The sequence below is a fragment of the Ostrinia nubilalis genome, chromosome 8 (genome assembly GCF_963855985.1).
Source record: "Ostrinia nubilalis chromosome 8, ilOstNubi1.1, whole genome shotgun sequence".
Lineage (NCBI taxonomy): Eukaryota > Metazoa > Arthropoda > Insecta > Lepidoptera > Crambidae > Ostrinia > Ostrinia nubilalis.
In genome coordinates, this window is record NC_087095.1 from 13,541,660 (window position 1) to 13,561,349 (window position 19,690).

Below are 19,690 nucleotides of genomic sequence, written 5' to 3' on the forward strand. Positions count from 1 at the left end.
ACCTATTCTATCGATTGAAATACGAATTAGAAAATAAACATCAACATCAATTATAAATAAATAATAAATAAATATCCTTGGACATTTTACACTGCGCTTCTAGTTCCAAACTAAGCAAAGCTTGTACTATGGGTACTAGACAACGGATATACCTAAACATACATAAATACTTTTTTTTTATAAATACATACTTATTATACTTATAAAACAACAATTCAATACATAATATTGTTTGTGTCAGTAAAAACAAACATAATATACCTACTTCATTGGAAAAGATGTTGAAGTAAATCTTCAACTCTTACGTATTTTGAATTGTTACGGAAATTAAAACTACTTAGGTACCCACTTAGCTAACTTAGTTCAAGAAGTGCATTCTTTGTTATTATGTAAAGGCGACAAGAAAGATTCAGAGACAAAATTCGCAAAATAATTGTCCATATTACTCATAAGAATTACAGTTATTTCAGTAACTGGCTGGTGTTTGAGGAAATTGCTACCATAATTCAAAAAGCCATTTTCTCCGAGGGGAGGTTCTTATGTTTCGTACCTATATCACTTATGCTAAAGAGACAAAACTCTACCTTTGAGGGTACAAGTGGGTATTTAACTTATTTCGCTATATTTTTTCTACAAATGCTCTACATAAAATAAATAGGTACTTTGTTAACTTAGGTATATACTTTTTTAGGACAAAACCCGTTGATAGCTATCTTCAAATCACTTTACCAGGAAAAATTAATACGAGTAAAAAGTAATGAGTTGTAACTCAGGTGTGAAATCCCTTACATAATTATAGAGTTGGAAAAAATAAAGCTCTACAACTTGCCGTATATTAAGTAGGTAGGTATGTCTCAACTTTTGAAGGGAACTTAAAATTGTCATTTTAGTTATCCTACTATGAGCCACAGTAGGCTAGTTTCGTAAAAAAATTTTTTTAGTCCGTCAATTTGAATATAAAAAAATATTGGACACGTATATTTTTACGTTGAAGTTTCGCGCGACGTCACAAAGTGCTGCACTTTTACGCACTCAATGACGTCACGGGCCTTTTCTTTAGAACTTTGGCACGTTTTATCTCTTAACATTTTCATTAGTTTTAAAAAGTGAAAAATACGCGTGGAGTAGTTTTTGATAAGCCAACTGACGGACTAATTAAAACTCTTGCTTTTTTACCCAGGAAACATCCCTGCCCCCCTAGACAAAACGCACTTTTTGATCGGATCGAAAATCGAATCCGTCAAAACTCCATACAAAAAAGGGGCTTTTCGACCACTTATCGACTGGTTTGCGATTATAATTTGCACTTTGTCTAGATCCACTGTTCTAGCTGTCCAATGGGCAGTGCCCATTTCCGGTTTCGTCTCGTTCTATCCATTGGTTCTATCGCAAAGAATCACCATTTGATAAGAGCGAGGGAAATTCAGAAATGGGTAGCTGGAACTGTGGCCCACAGTAAATTAGCATCGTAGAAAAATATTTACCTACAGTTTATCAACATATTATTATTGATAGCAAAAGTGAAAAAGAAGAAACCTCTGGAAGAAACCAAACAAAATAATTTTGGAATAAAATTTTTCAAAACAAAAAATACAGTCCATCGTATTCGGAACGGAGCGTACGTCAATGTCAAAATGTCATTGTCAACAACTGTCAACAATTTTGTCAACAATCGGCATTTTTCATTTTTCTGTGGAAAAATCTGTATTCTGAGGGAAAAATCTATTCTTTTATCTTAACCTCATAAATTATGTACATAAGTATTCTGCAACCACTTCGCAGAAATCTTGTAGCTTTTATTCCGAGCATCATGGCAGTCCGACAGTCAAGTGATATGGCAAAATTTAAGGAGGCTTTGAGGTCAGCTAAGAACGTCGTTTTTCTCTCTGGAGCCGGTATTAGTGCAGAGTCTGGTATACCTACGTTTAGAGGAGCTGGTGGCTACTGGAGGAAGTACCAGGCGTCTTCACTGGCGACACCTGGAGCGTTTAAAAATAATCCAAGTTTGGTTTGGGAATTTTACCACTACAGACGAGAGGTGGCTGCTAAGGCTCAACCTAATAGGGTATGATACTTTAAATTAGATCTAGAAGTATAAACTAGTTTGTAGTAAAACCGGGACTATTCCCACCTCTCGTTCCCACCACTACAACTCCTGTGTAGCCAGGATTTACACGTTGACCACCAATAAAGACCCAACCAGTGAAGCTAGGCCAAAAATGAGAAAGACTATTGAAGCCTTTTAATAAATACAGAATGTGTGTACCTACATTACACAATGATGAATGATTTCAATTTTCTCCTCAGGGTCACATAGCCATCGCAAACTTTGAAGCGAAACATGGATCAGATAAGACAATAACGGTGATAACTCAGAATGTTGACAACCTACATGTTCGAGCTGGTAGCAAGAATTTACTGGAACTTCATGGTAACCTCTACAAAACTCGTTGTACAAAATGCAGAGAAGTGTTGGTGAACACAGACAGCCCTATTTGTGAGGTAAAACCTTTTTTTAGTTTAGATCCATTTAGAAACATTTGCTTTATTGTCCAAGCTTCTATCTTGTTATTTAGCTGTACCTAAAATTATTTTAATAAGGCAGAAATACCTTATTACAATCTGCATCATTTTCTATGGGTTACCATTATAAAACCCCGTTATTATGTAAGCTCAAGTATTTATTTATTTAAACTTTTATGCCAAAATAAATTTGTACATAAGGCGAACTTAATGCACTAAAGCATTCTCGACCAGTTTACCTTTGGGTTGAGCAGAAAAGAAATTTCAATACCTTGGCTGTACAAATAAATAATGCTAACATAATATTTGGTTTTACAGGCATTAGCAGACAAAGGAGCCCCAGACGTGGATGTGGTTGGCTCCAATATTCCTTTAAAGTCCTTGCCACACTGTAAAAAGTCAAATTGTAATGGCCTCTTAAGGCCACACATAGTATGGTTTGGAGAGAATTTGGAACATGATGTATTGGAAAAAGCTGGTAAGTTACCTACCACTCTTTAGTAAGGTACGGCCAACGAGAAGCGATACCAAATGTAAACAAACCCAATGGCGGGAGAATGAGACATTACGACAAATATACAAGATGGGAAGAGACAGAATATATTGTCAACTAACAGTCGTATCGACCTTTTGTATCGCTGCTAGTTGGCCGTACTTTAGAGTATATCTGTAGATCTTGGCTACACAGGATTACAGCAGTAGGAATAATATCATTAAGTAAAAGAAGAATCACAATCTTAGTGAGCAATATCATGACTTAGAACAGCCTGTCTAAGGCCACTTTCACAATAGGGCATGAAAAGCGCGGCAGCGGCGTTTTTATAATGTGAAGGCATGTATCACATAGTATGAAATTATCGGCAGCGCGTCTTTCGCGCGTTTGTCGCGCTGCTAAAGTCGCCTAAATGTGAAAGCGATCTGATAGTCTGTAAACGTACCTACTTCAACAATTTACAAAAAATATAATAGTCCTAATCCAGATGTAGGTAAGACTACATTTCCCAATGTTAATTTCAGGTAAGGTAATGGAATCCTGTGACGTCTGCCTAGTGGTTGGCACGTCATCAGTGGTCTACCCAGCGGCAATGTTCGCTCCGCAAGCCGCCGCCAGAGGCGCCATAGTCGCAGAGTTTAACCTGGAACCCACACCAGCTACTCCTGACTTCCACTACTACTTTGAAGGACCTTGCGGAACCACTTTACCTTTAGCTTTGGAAGACTAAAAAGAATTAGATATTTACAACCTTTCAAAAATGTTTGAAACATTTTAGAAGTATCGAGTAACACCATGTATACAGGGTGTTAGGTAAATGGGCATATGAGCCGAAACTAGCCCATGTTAACATGGACATATAAATGGCATGGTGAAGTCAGAAATTTGATATCATCATATTATTTTTTTTATTTTCATACAAAATAAATTTTATAAAATCCGATTTGTATGATAATTAAAATGAAGATATCAATTTTCTGACTTCACCATACCATTTATATGCCCATATTAACATAGGCTAGTGTCGGCTCATATACCCATTTACCTAACACCCTGTATTTAAATGTTTATTTTTATACAATGTGATAATGTAGTGCAATAAGCATTTGTAAATGTATTGTAAATATATTTATATTAGGAATAAATTGTTAATCTTGTTATTGAACTGAGTTTTTGTACTGTTTTCAAACTTTTAATACTTTTCAGATATAAACCTTTATCATTTCTCTGAAATTGCTGTCTGTTGAATCTGTTGCTTTTACGGCTGTCAATGTCCATTGTGCCCAAGTTCAATGATAAACATTACGAAAATCCAGAAGAATACAATATTGCAAACACACGCTAAATCCATAATACGTAATTCAGGCGACATAGCCAAATTCAAGCAAGATCTCAAGACTGCTAAAAATATAGCCTTTTTGTCCGGGGCAGGTATCAGTTCAGAGTCTGGTATACCGACCTTCCGCGGGCGTGGTGGTTATTGGAGAAGGTACGCAGCTACTTCCCTGGCCACTCCTGAGGCGTTTAACGAGAACCCTAGCTTGGTGTGGGAGTTCTACCACCATAGAAGAGAGGTGGCGGCAAAAGCTCAACCAAATGCGGTATTTATATTGATTTTATGAACAAGGCACAGCTCCTAAATCACACCTATTATAATACACAAGATGGCGCATGTTCACAGACAAAGAAGGGCACTGTAACGATCATAGATCATGATTATGATACCTGAATGCGGGCAGCGCAAGACCGGTCGTTGCCGAAATACTTGGGGAAGGCCTTTGTCCAGCAGTGGACGTCATTTGGCTGAAACGAACGAACGATGATGATGAAACTACCAATAATTGCTTATTTCAGACTATAGTCTGGTCTGCGAGCACGTAGAATTTTGTCCAATGACCCCAAACTACCCATACTTATAGCTCGCGCGTAATTATATTGCTCTCGCGCTCGCACACTCACTGCGGGCGCCCGTCGCACAGTCGCGACAGCAATAATAATTACGCGCGAGCGATAAGGATGGATAGCTTGGGGTCATTGGACAAAATTCTACGTGCTCACAGACCGAGCTTTAGTAAGTAAAGATCTTATTTCTTAGTCTGTTTTAGGGCCACATTGCAATAGCTAAGTATGAAGCCAAGAATGGACAGGCAAAAACAATAACCGTAGTCACTCAAAATGTGGACGGTTTGCATGCCCGGGCCGGAACCAAGAACTTGGTGGAACTTCATGGCAGTTTGTTCAAGACACGATGCACCAAGTGCAATGAGGTGTTGGTGAATAACGACAACCCTATTTGTGAGGTTGTATCTTTTACCAGCGATTTCTTTGCTTATTTTATTATCATAGAATTTACTTCTACTAGACTTGCCTATGGGCATACAGATTCTAATACTATTCAGATTATTTCTTACTACAACCCGTGCGAGCTAACTTAACTGCACACTTCGCTGGAATGCTACTCTCCCTCCCACTTACCCGCACAACTCCCCGCGTTCGGCCCGCCCGCGTCGTTGTGACGTCACGGCTGCCAGGTGAGCAGTTAACTCGACCGGGTATAAGATCGTTTGAACAAGTTTCTGGAAAACAGCGAAAATTCTGTAGAATAGGGATGTTTCCTGGGTCAAAAAGCAGGAGTTTTAATTAGTCCGTCAGTTAACGTATCAAAAAATACTCTACACGTATTTTTCACTTTTTCAAACTAATGAAAATTTAAAGAGATAAAGCGCGCCAAAGTTCATAAGAAGAGGCCCGTGACGTCAATGAGTGCATAAAAGTGCCGCACTTTGTGACGTCGCGCGGAACTTCAACTATATATCAAATAACTATGTAATGTAATTATTTGTTAGATTGACAAATAAAAATATATGTATCCAATATTTTTTGATATTCAACATGACGGACTAAAAAAATTTTTTAGGAAACTAGCCTATTATTTTTTATGTTGCGATCGTTTTTAGGCACTAGCAAATAAGGGAGCACCAGGAAAAGATGTCGTGGATTCAAACATTCCTATAAAATCTCTACCACACTGCAAAAAACCTAACTGCAATGGTCTATTACGACCACACATTGTGTGGTTTGGCGAGAGCTTGGAAACGGCGGTGTTTGAAAAGGCTGGTAAGATATTATGATATGAACCTTACTGTGTTAGTAGAACCTACCTACTGAAAAACCGTAGGCAGGGCACATAGTACGCAGAACTGACGGCCGATGGGGCAGAAAGGTTCTAGAATGGAGGCCGCGTACCGGAAAACGCAGCGTGGGACGTCCATCCACAAGGTGGACCGACGACCTGATAAAGGTAGCGGGAAGGCGCTGGATGCGGGCCGCTACCAACCGTGCGATGTGGAAGTCATTGTGGGAGGCCTATGTTCAGCAGTGGACGTCCTGTGGCTGAAATGATGATGATGATGACTGAAAAACCGTAAGATCTTATGACAAGACAATAAATGTTACGGATACCACTGCCTTGCAACTAGTCCAAATAAATCGTTGAAGTTTAGTCATGCAATTATTAACATTAACGTCTGTCTGATTAACCTTCCACTACCAATTACTGGTCAAATGTCCTTCATAAGTTATGGAAGTTCCTATGCCAAATGACGTCCACTGCTGGACAAAGGCCTCTTCAAGGATTTCCATAGCGACCGGTCCTGCGTTGCCCGCATCCAGGTTCTTCCAGCGACCTTCACCAGATCGTCAATCTACCTAAAGTACGGCCAACTAGCAGCGATACAAAAGGTCGATACGACTGTCGAGTTGAAAATATATTCTGTCTCTTCCCATTTTGTGTATTTGTCGTAATGTCTCGTTCTCCAGCCAAAATATGTCAGTCAGACGGGTTCACCCATGAACCTATAAAAAAAAGGCGGACGGAACTCGCGCTATAGATGACCCACGCTGAACTGTCCCACCAAACTCAATGACAGGGGGGCGCTACCATCGTTCAACTATATGGTTTCCAACATGGCAAAAATCTGAACCAGCGATCCGGTATTGACGGTGGCGCCCCACTGTCAATGTCATCGACAGGACAGTCCAGTATTTTGGAACTATACAACAAAACTGTGACGCAAAATTTTGGCGTTTGTCTATTGTGTGAGTGAATTTAGGGATGCCATGTTAGCCAAAATATTTTACCCATTTATTTTAAGAAAAACATAGATCGGCAGATGTTACTTGGAAATGTAGACAGAATTATTCCGTGCCATTTTAAAAGGATGAAAGGTGAATGCGTTGAGGTAGGCGCGAAATTTTCAATGTTCAAATTTTCTTACATTGTTTGCAAGTCAGTGTGTCAGGGTATGTACATAATGTTGATCAAAAATGATTCACGCAGTTACAAATTACGAATCTTGTGTACATTATAATCATAATCTTATGCATCATCAATATATTATTATTATCTCTGATAGATTTTTTTTAACATACAACCTGACACTGACTTGCAATCAATGTAAGAAAATTTGAATTTTCACATTTTTGGGAAGGATAAAATTTGCCTATGAAAATATATCCCATTAAAACACAATTATTATGATAAATTATTTTATTTCAATAGTATGCGTAATAACTAAAAAGTCCTAAAATTATTATTAATTTCCCATATTTCGGGTAATTTTCCCACGTAAATAACTGAGAACACTGGTCTTTGACGTATTATTTTTTCGAGTGAATGACGTTTAAAGATGTGTCGTTATGGGTTTTTGAAATAACTAAACGCGACGGTTTTCGAATCACGAATAACGTTTTCAAAACTAGTTTTTTTTAAACGAAGTTATTTCCACAACTCTCAAGCAAAAGCGTGATAATTATAACGTTAGGTGTTTGGTTAGCTGCAAGGCATTTAGGAACTTATGACCTTCAAAATAAGACTCAAATTCAATTGAATATCTAACGTACGACGAACATTATACCTATTTCATCCACACTTATGTTAACGTCCTATGGCTTTCTCACTCGCACACGCACTCGTTTCGTTGCGATCCTTATTAATTGGACACCATACATTACTCGCTTTACTCCTTTAGGTTACAAAAAATATGTTTAAGAATCGTCAATGTACGACGTTGGCCTCAAATCTGTCATAACGAAGCGGGAAACACGTTATTTTTTATGTCAACCAAACATCTACCTTATGTTGTTTGCTTAAGAGTGAATTCAGTTTAGCTTTAGAGCATTGTGGAAACAATCGTGTTGAATAACGAAGAGATTCTAACGTTGTATGACGTTAAGAAAAAAACTAGTTTAGGCGTTTCTGGATAACGAGTGATCACTGGTCAGGCTGATCACTCGTTTAATAACCCGTGATAACGAATAACGCCCTTCGCTAATGACGTTTGATTTCAATTAATTTCAATATTTTAATGTCGGGAAATAAGTGATTGGATTATTATTTTGCCTGTGAAATGTGATTCCTTAATTTTTGTTTGTTCGAACAGAACGGTTTTTACACAATTTCATCACACAAGACCACAAGACATGTCGTATTCGTGTTGTTTTTTCGCTGCTTAAATGTGTCAACTGTGTGAAGTTTGCACTCGAAGTGGTGTATTATATCAGGGTGTGAATGTGTGCGTGCCGGCCTGTACGTACAGGCAAGCTGGTGTATCCTAATGTCACAGTATTTTGTTGATGAGAATCCGTCCGACTTTTTTTATAGGTCCATGGGTTCACCCATGACATTGGGTTTGTTTACATTCGATATCGCTTCTCGTTGACCGTACTTTAGTGGGGGGGCTGCCAATGACTTAACCTATCCCTTTTTATTCCAGACGAAGCAATGTCCAAATGCGACGTGTGCCTCATAATCGGGACTTCATCACTGGTATACCCGGCTGCTGGCTTCGGTCCTTTAGCTTCGGCGCGCGGGGCTATAGTAGCGGAGTTCAATATAGAGCCGACTAACAACAGCTTCAACTATTACTTCGCGGGACCTAGTGCGACGACTTTACCGCAAGTGTTGAATGATTAGGTGCTAAACAAGACTTATCATTAGCCTAAAGCAGTAAGGACGATGCATACTTATCAATCCAGTAAGTAACGGATCGTAACCGTATCAAATCGAAGCTGCCGTGTTTTGATGAAACTTACTTTATATGAAACTTCGTACTGAACTGCAACGCACACTTATCGCGGTTGACAGCGAGGCGAAAAGCGATATGGAGATGTTCCCTCTCCGGTTTGATAAGTGTGCTTCTCTACTTTACGAAATGAAAATGGAGGATTTTGTTTACATTTCCTACGTTTGCAAGACGGGTTGCGGAGGTCCGATGTTCGCATATTTATCCCATAGTTGTCTTTACGATAGAAGAGTGGAGTACCTACCTAAGGAAAAATACGCTGTCAGTCAATAGATGACCCCATAAAATGAAAACAAATCATATATTAACAAATAAATAAGATTTTATTTTACATAGTGAGTATTATTTAATTTCATTATTTCTTATGGTCTTTATGTTTCGCGAAGAACTTTCCTATACTGCCAAAAGCTTTCCCGAACGTGCAGTTATCCAAAAGTGATTTCTGAAAACGAAAAGTGCTCTTTTAATCCGTTTACATTAATAAACTGTGCGAAAAGTGTTTTTTTAATGCTACTACTTTAATATACGGTGTTTAATAACTAAATAAATCAACGTAATCAGGCATTTACGTGTTTTTAACAGAACGGTGTTATTATGTTCTAACTCAGCCTTTCCCAAAGTGGGCGATAACGCCCCCTTGTCGGCACTGCAGGCCTAAAGGGGTAATGCCCGTTTTCACCATCAATTCCTAATTTTAAGTGACCCCTATGAAAACAAAATGCCCGTTGTTACCATAGGGGTCACTTAAAATTAGGGATTGATGGTGAAAACGGGCATAAGAGACCCAGAAAAATAGGGGCGTTGTGTAGATGTTTGGGAAGCGATTTATAATTTCATTTAGTGGTTTTTAAGTAGGCAAAACAATGGAGGCGCTAAAAAATAATTTATTCTCAAAGTGCGCAGTAGACAAAATAAGTTTGGGAACTCCTAACTTATCTAACTTACTTGCACAAAAGAAGGCAGCGCGTTCATAGTCTGAGGCCTCGAATACCGTTCGTCTAGTAGCAGGACGGACGCGAAGTCACTCGCGTGCCGCACTGCTCTGCCTAGAATGTTTCAATCCGTCGTATTTTCAATCTTACTGACTTGTCTTATAGTGTAAATGTTTTGATAAAAAATGCTATTTGTTAGTGTTTAAAATTTAAATGATTGTGCTATTGATTTTGGTAAATCCTGGTGGTAGCTCCAGTTTTTCAGAATTATTTTTATCGAGGGACGCGCGACCTCTAAAGATTTTTTATGACAGACCTAAATCCGCCAGCGAATCCGGGGCCGAAACGAGTCAATGTTATTATATTATGTTAAACGTTCGGGTACCATAAACCATAATACTACTGTATGTTCTCATGTGCTACATAATAGTCGGGTTTATAAATCAGTATGAACATGTACGCACGTTACATCTATTTGGTATCGCCTGATTGCTCTTACAAATTAGAAGCCGACCAAGCTATAGGCCGCCTAAAAGTCTAGTCTAAGGGTGGATTCGACCAAACAAGAGTAAATATTAGAGTAGGCGCACACCGTTGATTTTTCGTCGGCCGATAGTTTAGTCGGGCAGTTGATCAGTATGGGCATGTATGGGAGTGCGCACACTACGCCGATTCGATTTGGCCGATTCTTCATACAAATTAAAATCGGGCACAACTATCGGCCAACTAAAAATCAACGGTGTGCGCCTACTCTTAATCTCAGAATAAACTTGTCGTTTTGACATATTTCCCATACTGAAACTATCAATGTGCCAGTTATACCAGGAGTTATTCTCGGATAAAAGTTTGGTCGAATCGGGCCTAAATGTAATAAGACCACTAAGAAAATTCTACTCACCTATACACTGGTTAACAGCTTTCATGCACAAGCTCTCGTAATACAAGTTTCCTGCGCCCGCGCCGACGGTTCTGTTAAGGTAGCTCATCTTTTCCTGCAGTTCGGCCGACTTGCTGTTGGGATACGGCATTCCCACCACTATGACGCAGCGGCCGAGGTCGTCACTGGGAAATAAGAAGTTTATAAAATCATTATATTACTAGCGGCCGCCCGCGACTTCGTACGCGTGGATCCCGTTTTACCCCCTTCATCTATCTTACGCGGTTTAGATTTTTTCATACAAATGTTTTTTCCCGCTAACTCCCTTTCCCGTGAGAATTTTGCAATATCCTGTTGTAATTAAGCTTTAGGTTTACTAAGATACCTGCATGCCAAATTTCAAGCGTCTAACTTAAGCGGTTTAGATTTTTTTATACATAAGGATTTTCCCGCTAATTCCCGTTCCCGTGGGAATTCCTAAGTATACTATAACCTGCCCAGGAGTACAAAGAATAATTGTACCAAGTTTAGTTAAAACCCGTCGAGTAGTTTTTGTTTCTATAAGGAACATACAGACGGACAGACAGACAGACAAAAAATTTACTGATTGCATTTTTGGCATCAGTATCGATCATTAATAACCCCCTGATAGTTATTTTGAAAATATATTTCATGTACAGAATTGATCTCTCTACAGATTTATTATATGTATAGATGATGTCTATTCCTAACGCTATATGCCTTGGACTTCTTCAAGGCAAGAGAGGCGAGAGAATAGACTGGGTAGGTATTTATCACCCTAGACGGTATCTCACATAACAGCAGATGTGATTGCTGTTAATGAGGGTTTTCGCGAATGAAAGATCCGCTAGATGGCGGGACGTGGATGTGCGGTCAGACTGCTGCGTGATTGGTGGATTTTGACATATCTGTCAATGTCATGTCAAAAATAACCAATCATGCAGCATTTGGACCTCGCGTCTACGTATTGCCATCTGGCGGATTTTTCATTCACGAAAACCCTCATGAACCTCATCCGCTTGTGAATGAGTTATATAGCCTGACCAGGAACATAAAAACCCTGGCATAGAGGCGCGTCAATTGCATTTGATAGTGCAACACTGAGTACAGTCGTACCTGTGTTAAATTAATAGGCTAACTTTATATATCAGGATTTAGGATTACGGGCTAATTTGATATTTTCATAAATTAACGAAAAAATATTATTATAGGTAACCTCGTTTAAATAAATTAAATGAAACCATCAATCGAGCTAGTAGGATTTATTTTATTATTCATCAATAATCAAATTCAGAACTTGAATATTCAACTGCAATGTTTGCTCATGAACGCTTCAAACTCGGTACTTCTTTCCCAATTCCATAAAATTCAACACTTAGAAAGTGACAAAAAATTTTAAAATAGGTATGTAGTTGAAACAAACCACAGCTAATTTTCATAGTGGACTGTACTATGCGATAAACATGTCAGTCAATTTGACAACCTTTGTCGGAAACATTATTCAATGAAAATATTGTCCGAACCCTTAGTATTTCTTTTCGACAAATACTTTAACACATTGTAAACCACTTTTCTTTCACGACTATAAAAAGATTTTAGCAATTTAATTCACAAAATCAATTGCGCACATTTAAAATAAAGTTTGTTTACACTTTGACAGCAATAGACTGACATGCAAGGTGACATGACAATGAAGTTTTCAGTTACTGTTGCCATTAAAAGAAATTAGTACCATTAGTTTTCCGCAACATGGCGAGGGTTTTTATGTTCCTGGTCAGGCTATACTACTGTTGTTGTCTCACATGCAGTGGACATGAAACAATCTTATAAAAATATGTAAGTGTGTTTTTCGGCTGCATTACAGAATGGCAAGCAATGGCAATGAGAAACTCACCTAAAGTTTAACCCTTCACTCAACTTGCCTCCAACGACACTCAACAATAAAGCTCCATTTTGATCACCACTTTTCTTCTTCACTGCTGTGGCATATTTACTCAAAACCTGAAATTAGAAATACCAAAAATATGAGATGGGATTATCCTAAATGTAGTATGGTGAATAGACAATGCAGACCAGTAGCCTTATTCATGTAACAAAACTTCAATGACAACAAATCGCTGAGTTGTGATCCTATCGAGTAATCGTTCTATCGAAAATGACCCTTGTGAATACGGATTTAGAACTGTTTTTCAATAGGACGACTTATGAACGTCAGCAAGATCTTGACTGTCAAAATACGTGAATTAGCTCACAGGGTAAAAACTCTCTTATTGTGTATGTAATAAGAGCTATTTTCTGCTTACCTGATCTACTTCGGCAGCAGATTTAGGCTCCCTAAACACAGTCTTCTTCTTGCAAATAGCGTCAATCACACCTGCCTTCTTCAAATGGTCGTAGACGCTTTTCTCGTAGGAATACGAGGGTAGGAAACAAACCACGCCCCCTGGCACTATGTTGCAAACGTTTCTGAGGATACGGCCGACTTCGTTTAACTGTGGAGGAAGAACTTTCGATCTTAATTCGTTGAAAAATAATATAAAGAACAAAATTAAATCCCAGTATTCCAAAGTGATTACCAAACGAAACTTGCGAAGGGCCTAAGTAGTGAATAAATAATTTGATTTCAGCATAGGGAGTGTAGGCCTCTGGCAAATTAGAGAGGGTTGTGCTCCTAAATGACGAGCGTATAGAGCGCTAGACACGCGGTAGCGTGTCAAGCCAAGTTCAACTAACAGAACTGGCGAGCGCAGCACCGTATTTAATATTACACATTTGGAGCCACTTTTGACCGCCTCATAACTCAAAAACCATTTCATTTAAACGTGTCAAAGGCACATCTTGCGAGATACATAATATGTGCTCCAATTATACTTACCAGTTCACCCGACCCGCGCCGTTCATACGAAAAGTTCAAGCCAACATTAGTAGGTCCTTTTGACATACAAATGGCTATAACATTCTCTGGGGAGACCACGTGATCGCATTTGACTATGTTGACGTCATCAGTCTGCTTGGAATCCCCCGTAAGGAGCCGTAGGAATTCTGATATGGGTTCCATTGTACCACCAGCTACGATTACCTGTAATAGGGCAGAATAAAATGTTCGTTCGTTCATTTCAGCCGAAAGACGTCCACTGCTGGACAAAGGCCTCCCCCAAGGATTTCCACAAAGACCGGTCCTGTGCCGCTCGTATCCAAGCACCTCCCGCAAATGTAGCAGTACATAATATTACTTCATGTCACGATGTAAAAGTAATCGAAAAGTTGAACCTCACAAGTACATATATTATAGGTCGCGTAGCGAGAGTTGAGGCGATCAATACATAAGATTTGTGTATGTATCTATCCAAATGGTTCGTGTAATATTACACAAGGTGCTGCTCGCCAGTTCAGTTACTTGAACTTGGCTTGACACGCTACCGCGTGTCTAGATATACGCTCGCCGCATTTTGTGTTTTTCGCATTCAAATATTACGTTAGTTCAAGGACTCTCTTAAACTTAAACAAATATTTGCTTGTGTTATGCGCCTTAACTCTCACTGCGCGAATTAAATCAGGTTACATATTTTATCGAGACAGTTTTTTTATAAAATAATAATGATTACTTGTCTAAAAATTATAATACTCACAGACCGACACTGCTTCACGACTTCAACGAAGTGTTCGGCCGGGTTCAGCAGAAGGTACTTCAGGTTGCCAGTTACTTCATCTCCTTTGTGCACCAACACTCTCCCATTCTCCGAGCGTTCACACAGCATTTGTAGGAAGTCCAGAATGGCGTACAAACCTGTACCAGGCGATGTTTCTGATTGGGTCTGGAATTAGGAGAATTTAACAAACTTAAATGCTGATCTGCTGATAAAGTTTCTTTCGAGACAATGAAGATTCTTTAATTTGAATGCTATCCTTACTAATATTATAAATGTGAAAGTAACTATACATTGTTTATGTCTGTCTATCTTTTCACATTTGAACGACTATAGTCTGGTCGCGGAGCACCTAGAATTTTGTCCAATGACCCCAAGCTACCTATCCTTATCGATCGCGCGTAATTATATTGCTGTCGCGCTCGCACACTCACTGCGGGCGCCCGTCGCACAGTCGCGGCAGCAATATAAAATTACGCGCGAGCGATAAGGATAGGTAGCTTGGGGTCATTGGACAAAATTCTACGTGCTCAGCGACCAGACTTTAAACAGATTTTGACTAAAGGTATAGATAATTTGGATCCGCGGAAAAAACACGGGAGTTTTTTTATCCCGGTTTTTGAAAGTGGGATACACGAGGGATAAAACCTTTCTGTGACAGACTAAATTCAATACTGAATTTTCTAAATTTTACCTGCACTCTTGGTGTTGATTCACATTCTTTCTCTTCAGTATTATTTTCTAAATTCCCATCCTTTTTCTTAGAAATATTCTGCAGAAAACTCTCTAAAGAACTCTTCTTGGATGGTGCTGCTTTCTTAAATTCCTCTTCTAACATTTGTGGAGTGTATCTCATAGAGAACCCATGTAGTTTTGGTGGTAGCCTTGATTTTCTGCATAGTTCTATTAGAGGAGTCAAATTTAGATGATCTATATCTGCCTTTATGACAAAATCTTCTAAAGTGAGTATTGTAGGTGTGTCTTGACCCTTTTCTTGATTAGCTTTTGTTATTATTCCTGCAACGTACCAGAAACAGTGCAATTAGTTGTTAAAATCATTTTTTTTTATTGTCTATAAATAAGAAACTTAACAGTGCAAGAGTGGTTGTGTTCCCCAGTTGATGAAGCACATTATGTCGTGCCCTGTGTGCCCAAGCAACTGCACGCAGAAAGATTGAATGAATGCTACTGACAACGAAACTGTGTAGGTTTGTTGCCGACGCGACAAAGAAGAAGATAAATACCTTACCTAGTAATTTTCCGACAACGTAACCCAGTTGATTCAACGTCAGCAAATTCTTGCTTGACAACCTCGATCCGTACTTATTAATGTACAGTTGCAGGAACGTTTTCACAGAAGATAGGTGCTTAGCAGAAACGGGAGCACAATGTGCGTTCTCTAATGCTGCGGCCAACCCGTGAGCTTCGTCCATTATTAGCACATTATCTTGTAATTTGAGAGACATTCCAGACCTGGCACCAGAACTGACTATGCCTGCGTGACTGACTAATGCTACCTGAAAGTTTTGTTTTAATTGTGATTAACGGCTGTGTGGTTTCGGCAGATTAGAATAGGGCCACTATACTCTGGTCGCTGAGCACGTAGAATTTTGTCCAATGACCCCAAGCTACCTATCCTTATCGCTCGCGCGTAATTATATTGCTGTAGCGACTGTGCGACGGGCGGCAGCAGTGAGTGCGCGAGCGCGACAGCAATATAATTACGCGCTCAGCGACCAGAGTATAGTGGCCCTATTCTAATCTGATCCGCGACCAGACTTTAGTATTCTTCCAGTGGATTTCATAAAAGGCAACTTAGGGAACAATATGCGAACATCAGGCCTCCCAAACCCATATAGCCATCATGAGGAGTGTAGGAGTGTCCTTCATTTGCTCCTGGTAAATTAGAGAGGGTTGTACTCCTGCAGTAGAGAATAAAATATGACCACAGGAATTATGGATACCATCTTCTCTAACAACTCTTCAACTTCTCTAGGTCAGCCCTGGAGAACTTCCTATGTTCATCAGAAATCATTAAGGATTCTAAATAATTCTAATGATGAAATAATTTTAAGGAGATTATGATAATTACCTCAGCATCATCCAACGCTGCTCTGCAAGCGTAATACGGACATGCCTTCAGTTCTTTCGCACATTTGACCAGGTCTTCCATATCCATAATATCAGTCAGGATTCTCTCCTTCAACTGAGTAATATTATTCTGATTGTAGAAGGGACAACTTGCACATGATCTTGTTTTGGTCTTCTTTAACACTTTGCCCTCATCACCCACTGACGTTGACTTGGTCTTCGATTTCTGCATATCAAGGCATCTGAAAGTTTATGCAAGGTAAGTAAAAGAAAAATCCACCTGCTTTCTAAATTGAGTGTTTTGTCTTGAAGAGCTGGTAGGTCATCAATTTCGTATTGGGCATTTTTAAGTTAGTGAATGAAAATTGTAGTGTCATGTACAATTTGTACCAAAAGTTATGTAAAGAAAGCGCATGCAGGGAAGTGCTGGACTCAGACCGCTACCAATTGATCAACGTGGAAAGCATTGGGAGAGGCCTATGTTCAGCAGTGGACGTCCTATGGCTGAAATGATGATGATTCAAATTCAAATAATGATGATGAAGGGTCTAGGCTAGACCTTTTGATTTCATAAGTGCCAAATCTTGATCAAAAGAATTTTATTAATTCATCAATACCTCTCATTTATCAAATTCACGTTTTTGAGCTTTGTGACTTCAGGGTTGATACAATAATGTTGCCTTGAAGCAAGAGTGACCACCCTTGTATCATCTTTGAATACTGTCCTTTTGATTTCTCCCACAAACTGAGATAACTGGCTGTGTGTTCTACTGCTGATGTATATCTAAAACATAGAGAAAGAAATGTGAATTAGTAACACAAATAGGTAAAAGTTAGTAAAACCAAAAATTTACAAAGTATAGTAATGTTATGTGAACTAGTTTAAAATGCTTGCCATAAGAGGCATTGTTAATAGCAAAAATATAATTAACATCTAAAAAAATTTTACATTAAGCGTTAAATGAAATTGGCACAAATAGTGCCTAACAGTATTACAAACATTAGGTTTAAATTAAGTTACAATTTATAGTTTAATTTCACCTTCATATTATGTTCATCTTCTTCAGCAATTTCTTCATTATCAGACTCATCATTTTTTTCCTCACATTCTTCAAGAACCAAGTCATTATCCTCACTAACAAGATCTTCTAGAACATTCTCTTTATTCTCTTCTACTTCCTTCTTAATTTTTTGTGAATTGTGGAAATAATCATTAGTTTTAGAAGTAATTTTTAATTTTTGTTTTGCAACTCGCCTTTTCATTTCAAGCAGCTGCTCATTTCTCTTTTTTATTTTATCTAGTTTTAGTTGCATTGAGCTCAAAGTTTGGTTTTTCTCTATTTTATTGTACTCTTCTTGGAGCCAATCATCATTACCTGAAATCATTTTCAAGTTCTTAGGTCAACTAATCTGAACAAAATTTATATAACAATATAAATTCAAAGGCCTTGAAAAGCCTGCCTGATTTAATAAAATTAATAACCTTTGGAGTTAGGTAACTAGAAATAAAGATACAAATAACAAACTTACTTGTGCTATTAGAAACATCAATTTTCAGTTCATTTATTTCACATTCTAAGTCAGCAATAACTTTTTCATTGTAGTCTTTTAACCATTGCAACGCTGAACAACAAATACTCAGTGATTTACCCTGCAAATGTGCATTATTTTGAGTTTTAACCACATGAAAACGGAAAATATTACATTCGTGAACACAGGTGTTTATAAGACAAATAACAAGTCAGAGAATACTTACGGTACCAGTAGGACTTTCGAAAACTCCAGCTTTGTTATTATCTATTGTAAAATATAGTTCCTTCATAAACTTTTCCTGAATAGAATAAGGTTTAAAAGGAAAATGAAAAGTTGGATGTTGATTACACTCAGTGCCCATTTTGACCTAAAATAAATGTTGAAAGTAAATGAAATCGTGTTTCAAATAACTTATGAGGCTTATTTATCGCGACAAGTCGTAATATTTTTTGGTAATTTGTTTTTTAACTTGCAGTTTGTACTTTTATTTACGTTTTTGCCGCTCTAAAATCCTAAAAAACTGCCAGTCAAAAGTGACAGCCAGTGTCAACACTATTTAACCGATTTATTGCGTTACTGTCACAAAGAACAAGGTAATGCAAAGGTTATAAACACGACAAGAGCAATGAGCTATAACATATGGTACTTGTATTTTTAGGCCATGGTCAACCATACAATAAAAAAAACATTCTGTCATTTTTAGTTGTAAAAAAAAAATCGAATTTGTTGATGGATGACGTCACTACAGCTCAGGGTGAAGAAACTTCCATACAACGGTCATCGAAGTGAAACTTGCTTCCAAACAGCGACATCGGTGAATAAATTCAAATACTTTTTAACTACCCTAAAACGCTCTAGATGTCGCTGCTCCTGTTTCCTTCATATTTTCATTTTTTTCTTAATTAAAATATATTTGAGAATATTGTTAATTACAATGTGAAAACTTTTTTTAAATGAAATTAATTTGTTTTAATTTAAAACTGAACATTGACATTTTTGTTATAATTTACATAATAGAGTAGTAGAAATTACTATTTAACATATGGCAACTTTGTTTTTCCTCCAAAATGGCCGGTGTTGTTTTTGTTAGGTTGAATTGAATGCATTATTGTTTTCTTAGCCATCGTTTATGAGTTCTGTGGCCCTATTAAAGTATTGAAGAGTCGAGTCAAATTCAAGTTCATTCCTTCGTACCTGCTGCTGTTCTGGTTCATCGGAGTTTTGTTCGTTCCTTCGTGAATCGCGAAGAAACTTTCTGTTATGTTCACAAGTGATCTGAGTTTTCTCAATGTGCTGTGTTCTGTGTTTAGTGTTGAAAACTTTGCGAAAAGACGCTTTTGGTGTATAATATTATGTGTGTTCATAAATAAAGTAAAATTATTAAATTCAAAAGTTTTTGTTTACTTATTTGCATTTCCATGTGCAATGTAGAATTTTTCCAAATACATTGTTTTGAAAATAATACAATACGTACACCATAAAGATAAATA

General features: G+C 38.0%; 3 protein-coding genes across 3 annotated transcripts; 2 read left to right on the top strand and 1 right to left on the bottom strand.

Annotated features, from left to right (window-relative positions):
* The first annotated feature begins 1,726 nt into the window (after positions 1-1,726).
* On the top strand, positions 1,727-3,813 carry LOC135074235 (NAD-dependent protein deacylase-like). Its single transcript, XM_063968530.1, has 4 exons — positions 1,727-2,065; positions 2,308-2,502; positions 2,842-3,001; positions 3,541-3,813. Exons 1-4 carry the CDS (start codon positions 1,751-1,753, stop codon positions 3,744-3,746), a joined length of 876 nt encoding a protein of 291 aa, XP_063824600.1. The 5' UTR covers positions 1,727-1,750; the 3' UTR covers positions 3,747-3,813.
* Positions 3,814-4,304: 491 nt separating this feature from the next.
* Positions 4,305-9,300, top strand: LOC135073993 (NAD-dependent protein deacylase sirtuin-5, mitochondrial-like). The gene is made up of 4 exons (XM_063968278.1): positions 4,305-4,617; positions 5,122-5,316; positions 5,974-6,133; positions 8,791-9,300. The coding sequence occupies exons 1-4, from the start codon at positions 4,309-4,311 to the stop codon at positions 8,988-8,990; spliced, it is 864 nt and encodes a 287-aa protein (XP_063824348.1). The 5' UTR covers positions 4,305-4,308; the 3' UTR covers positions 8,991-9,300.
* A 101-nt stretch (positions 9,301-9,401) lies between these two features.
* Positions 9,402-18,861, bottom strand: LOC135074250 (ATP-dependent DNA helicase DDX11). The gene is made up of 14 exons (XM_063968539.1): positions 18,424-18,861; positions 18,198-18,318; positions 17,709-18,043; positions 17,285-17,451; positions 16,669-16,909; positions 15,826-16,093; positions 15,271-15,593; positions 14,559-14,744; positions 13,805-14,008; positions 13,233-13,421; positions 12,824-12,930; positions 10,930-11,093; positions 10,045-10,145; positions 9,402-9,541 (listed from the first exon to the last, which is right to left on the bottom strand). The coding sequence occupies exons 1-14, from the start codon at positions 18,559-18,561 to the stop codon at positions 9,455-9,457; spliced, it is 2,631 nt and encodes an 876-aa protein (XP_063824609.1). The 5' UTR covers positions 18,562-18,861; the 3' UTR covers positions 9,402-9,454.
* Between the last annotated feature and the right edge of the window lie 829 nt (positions 18,862-19,690).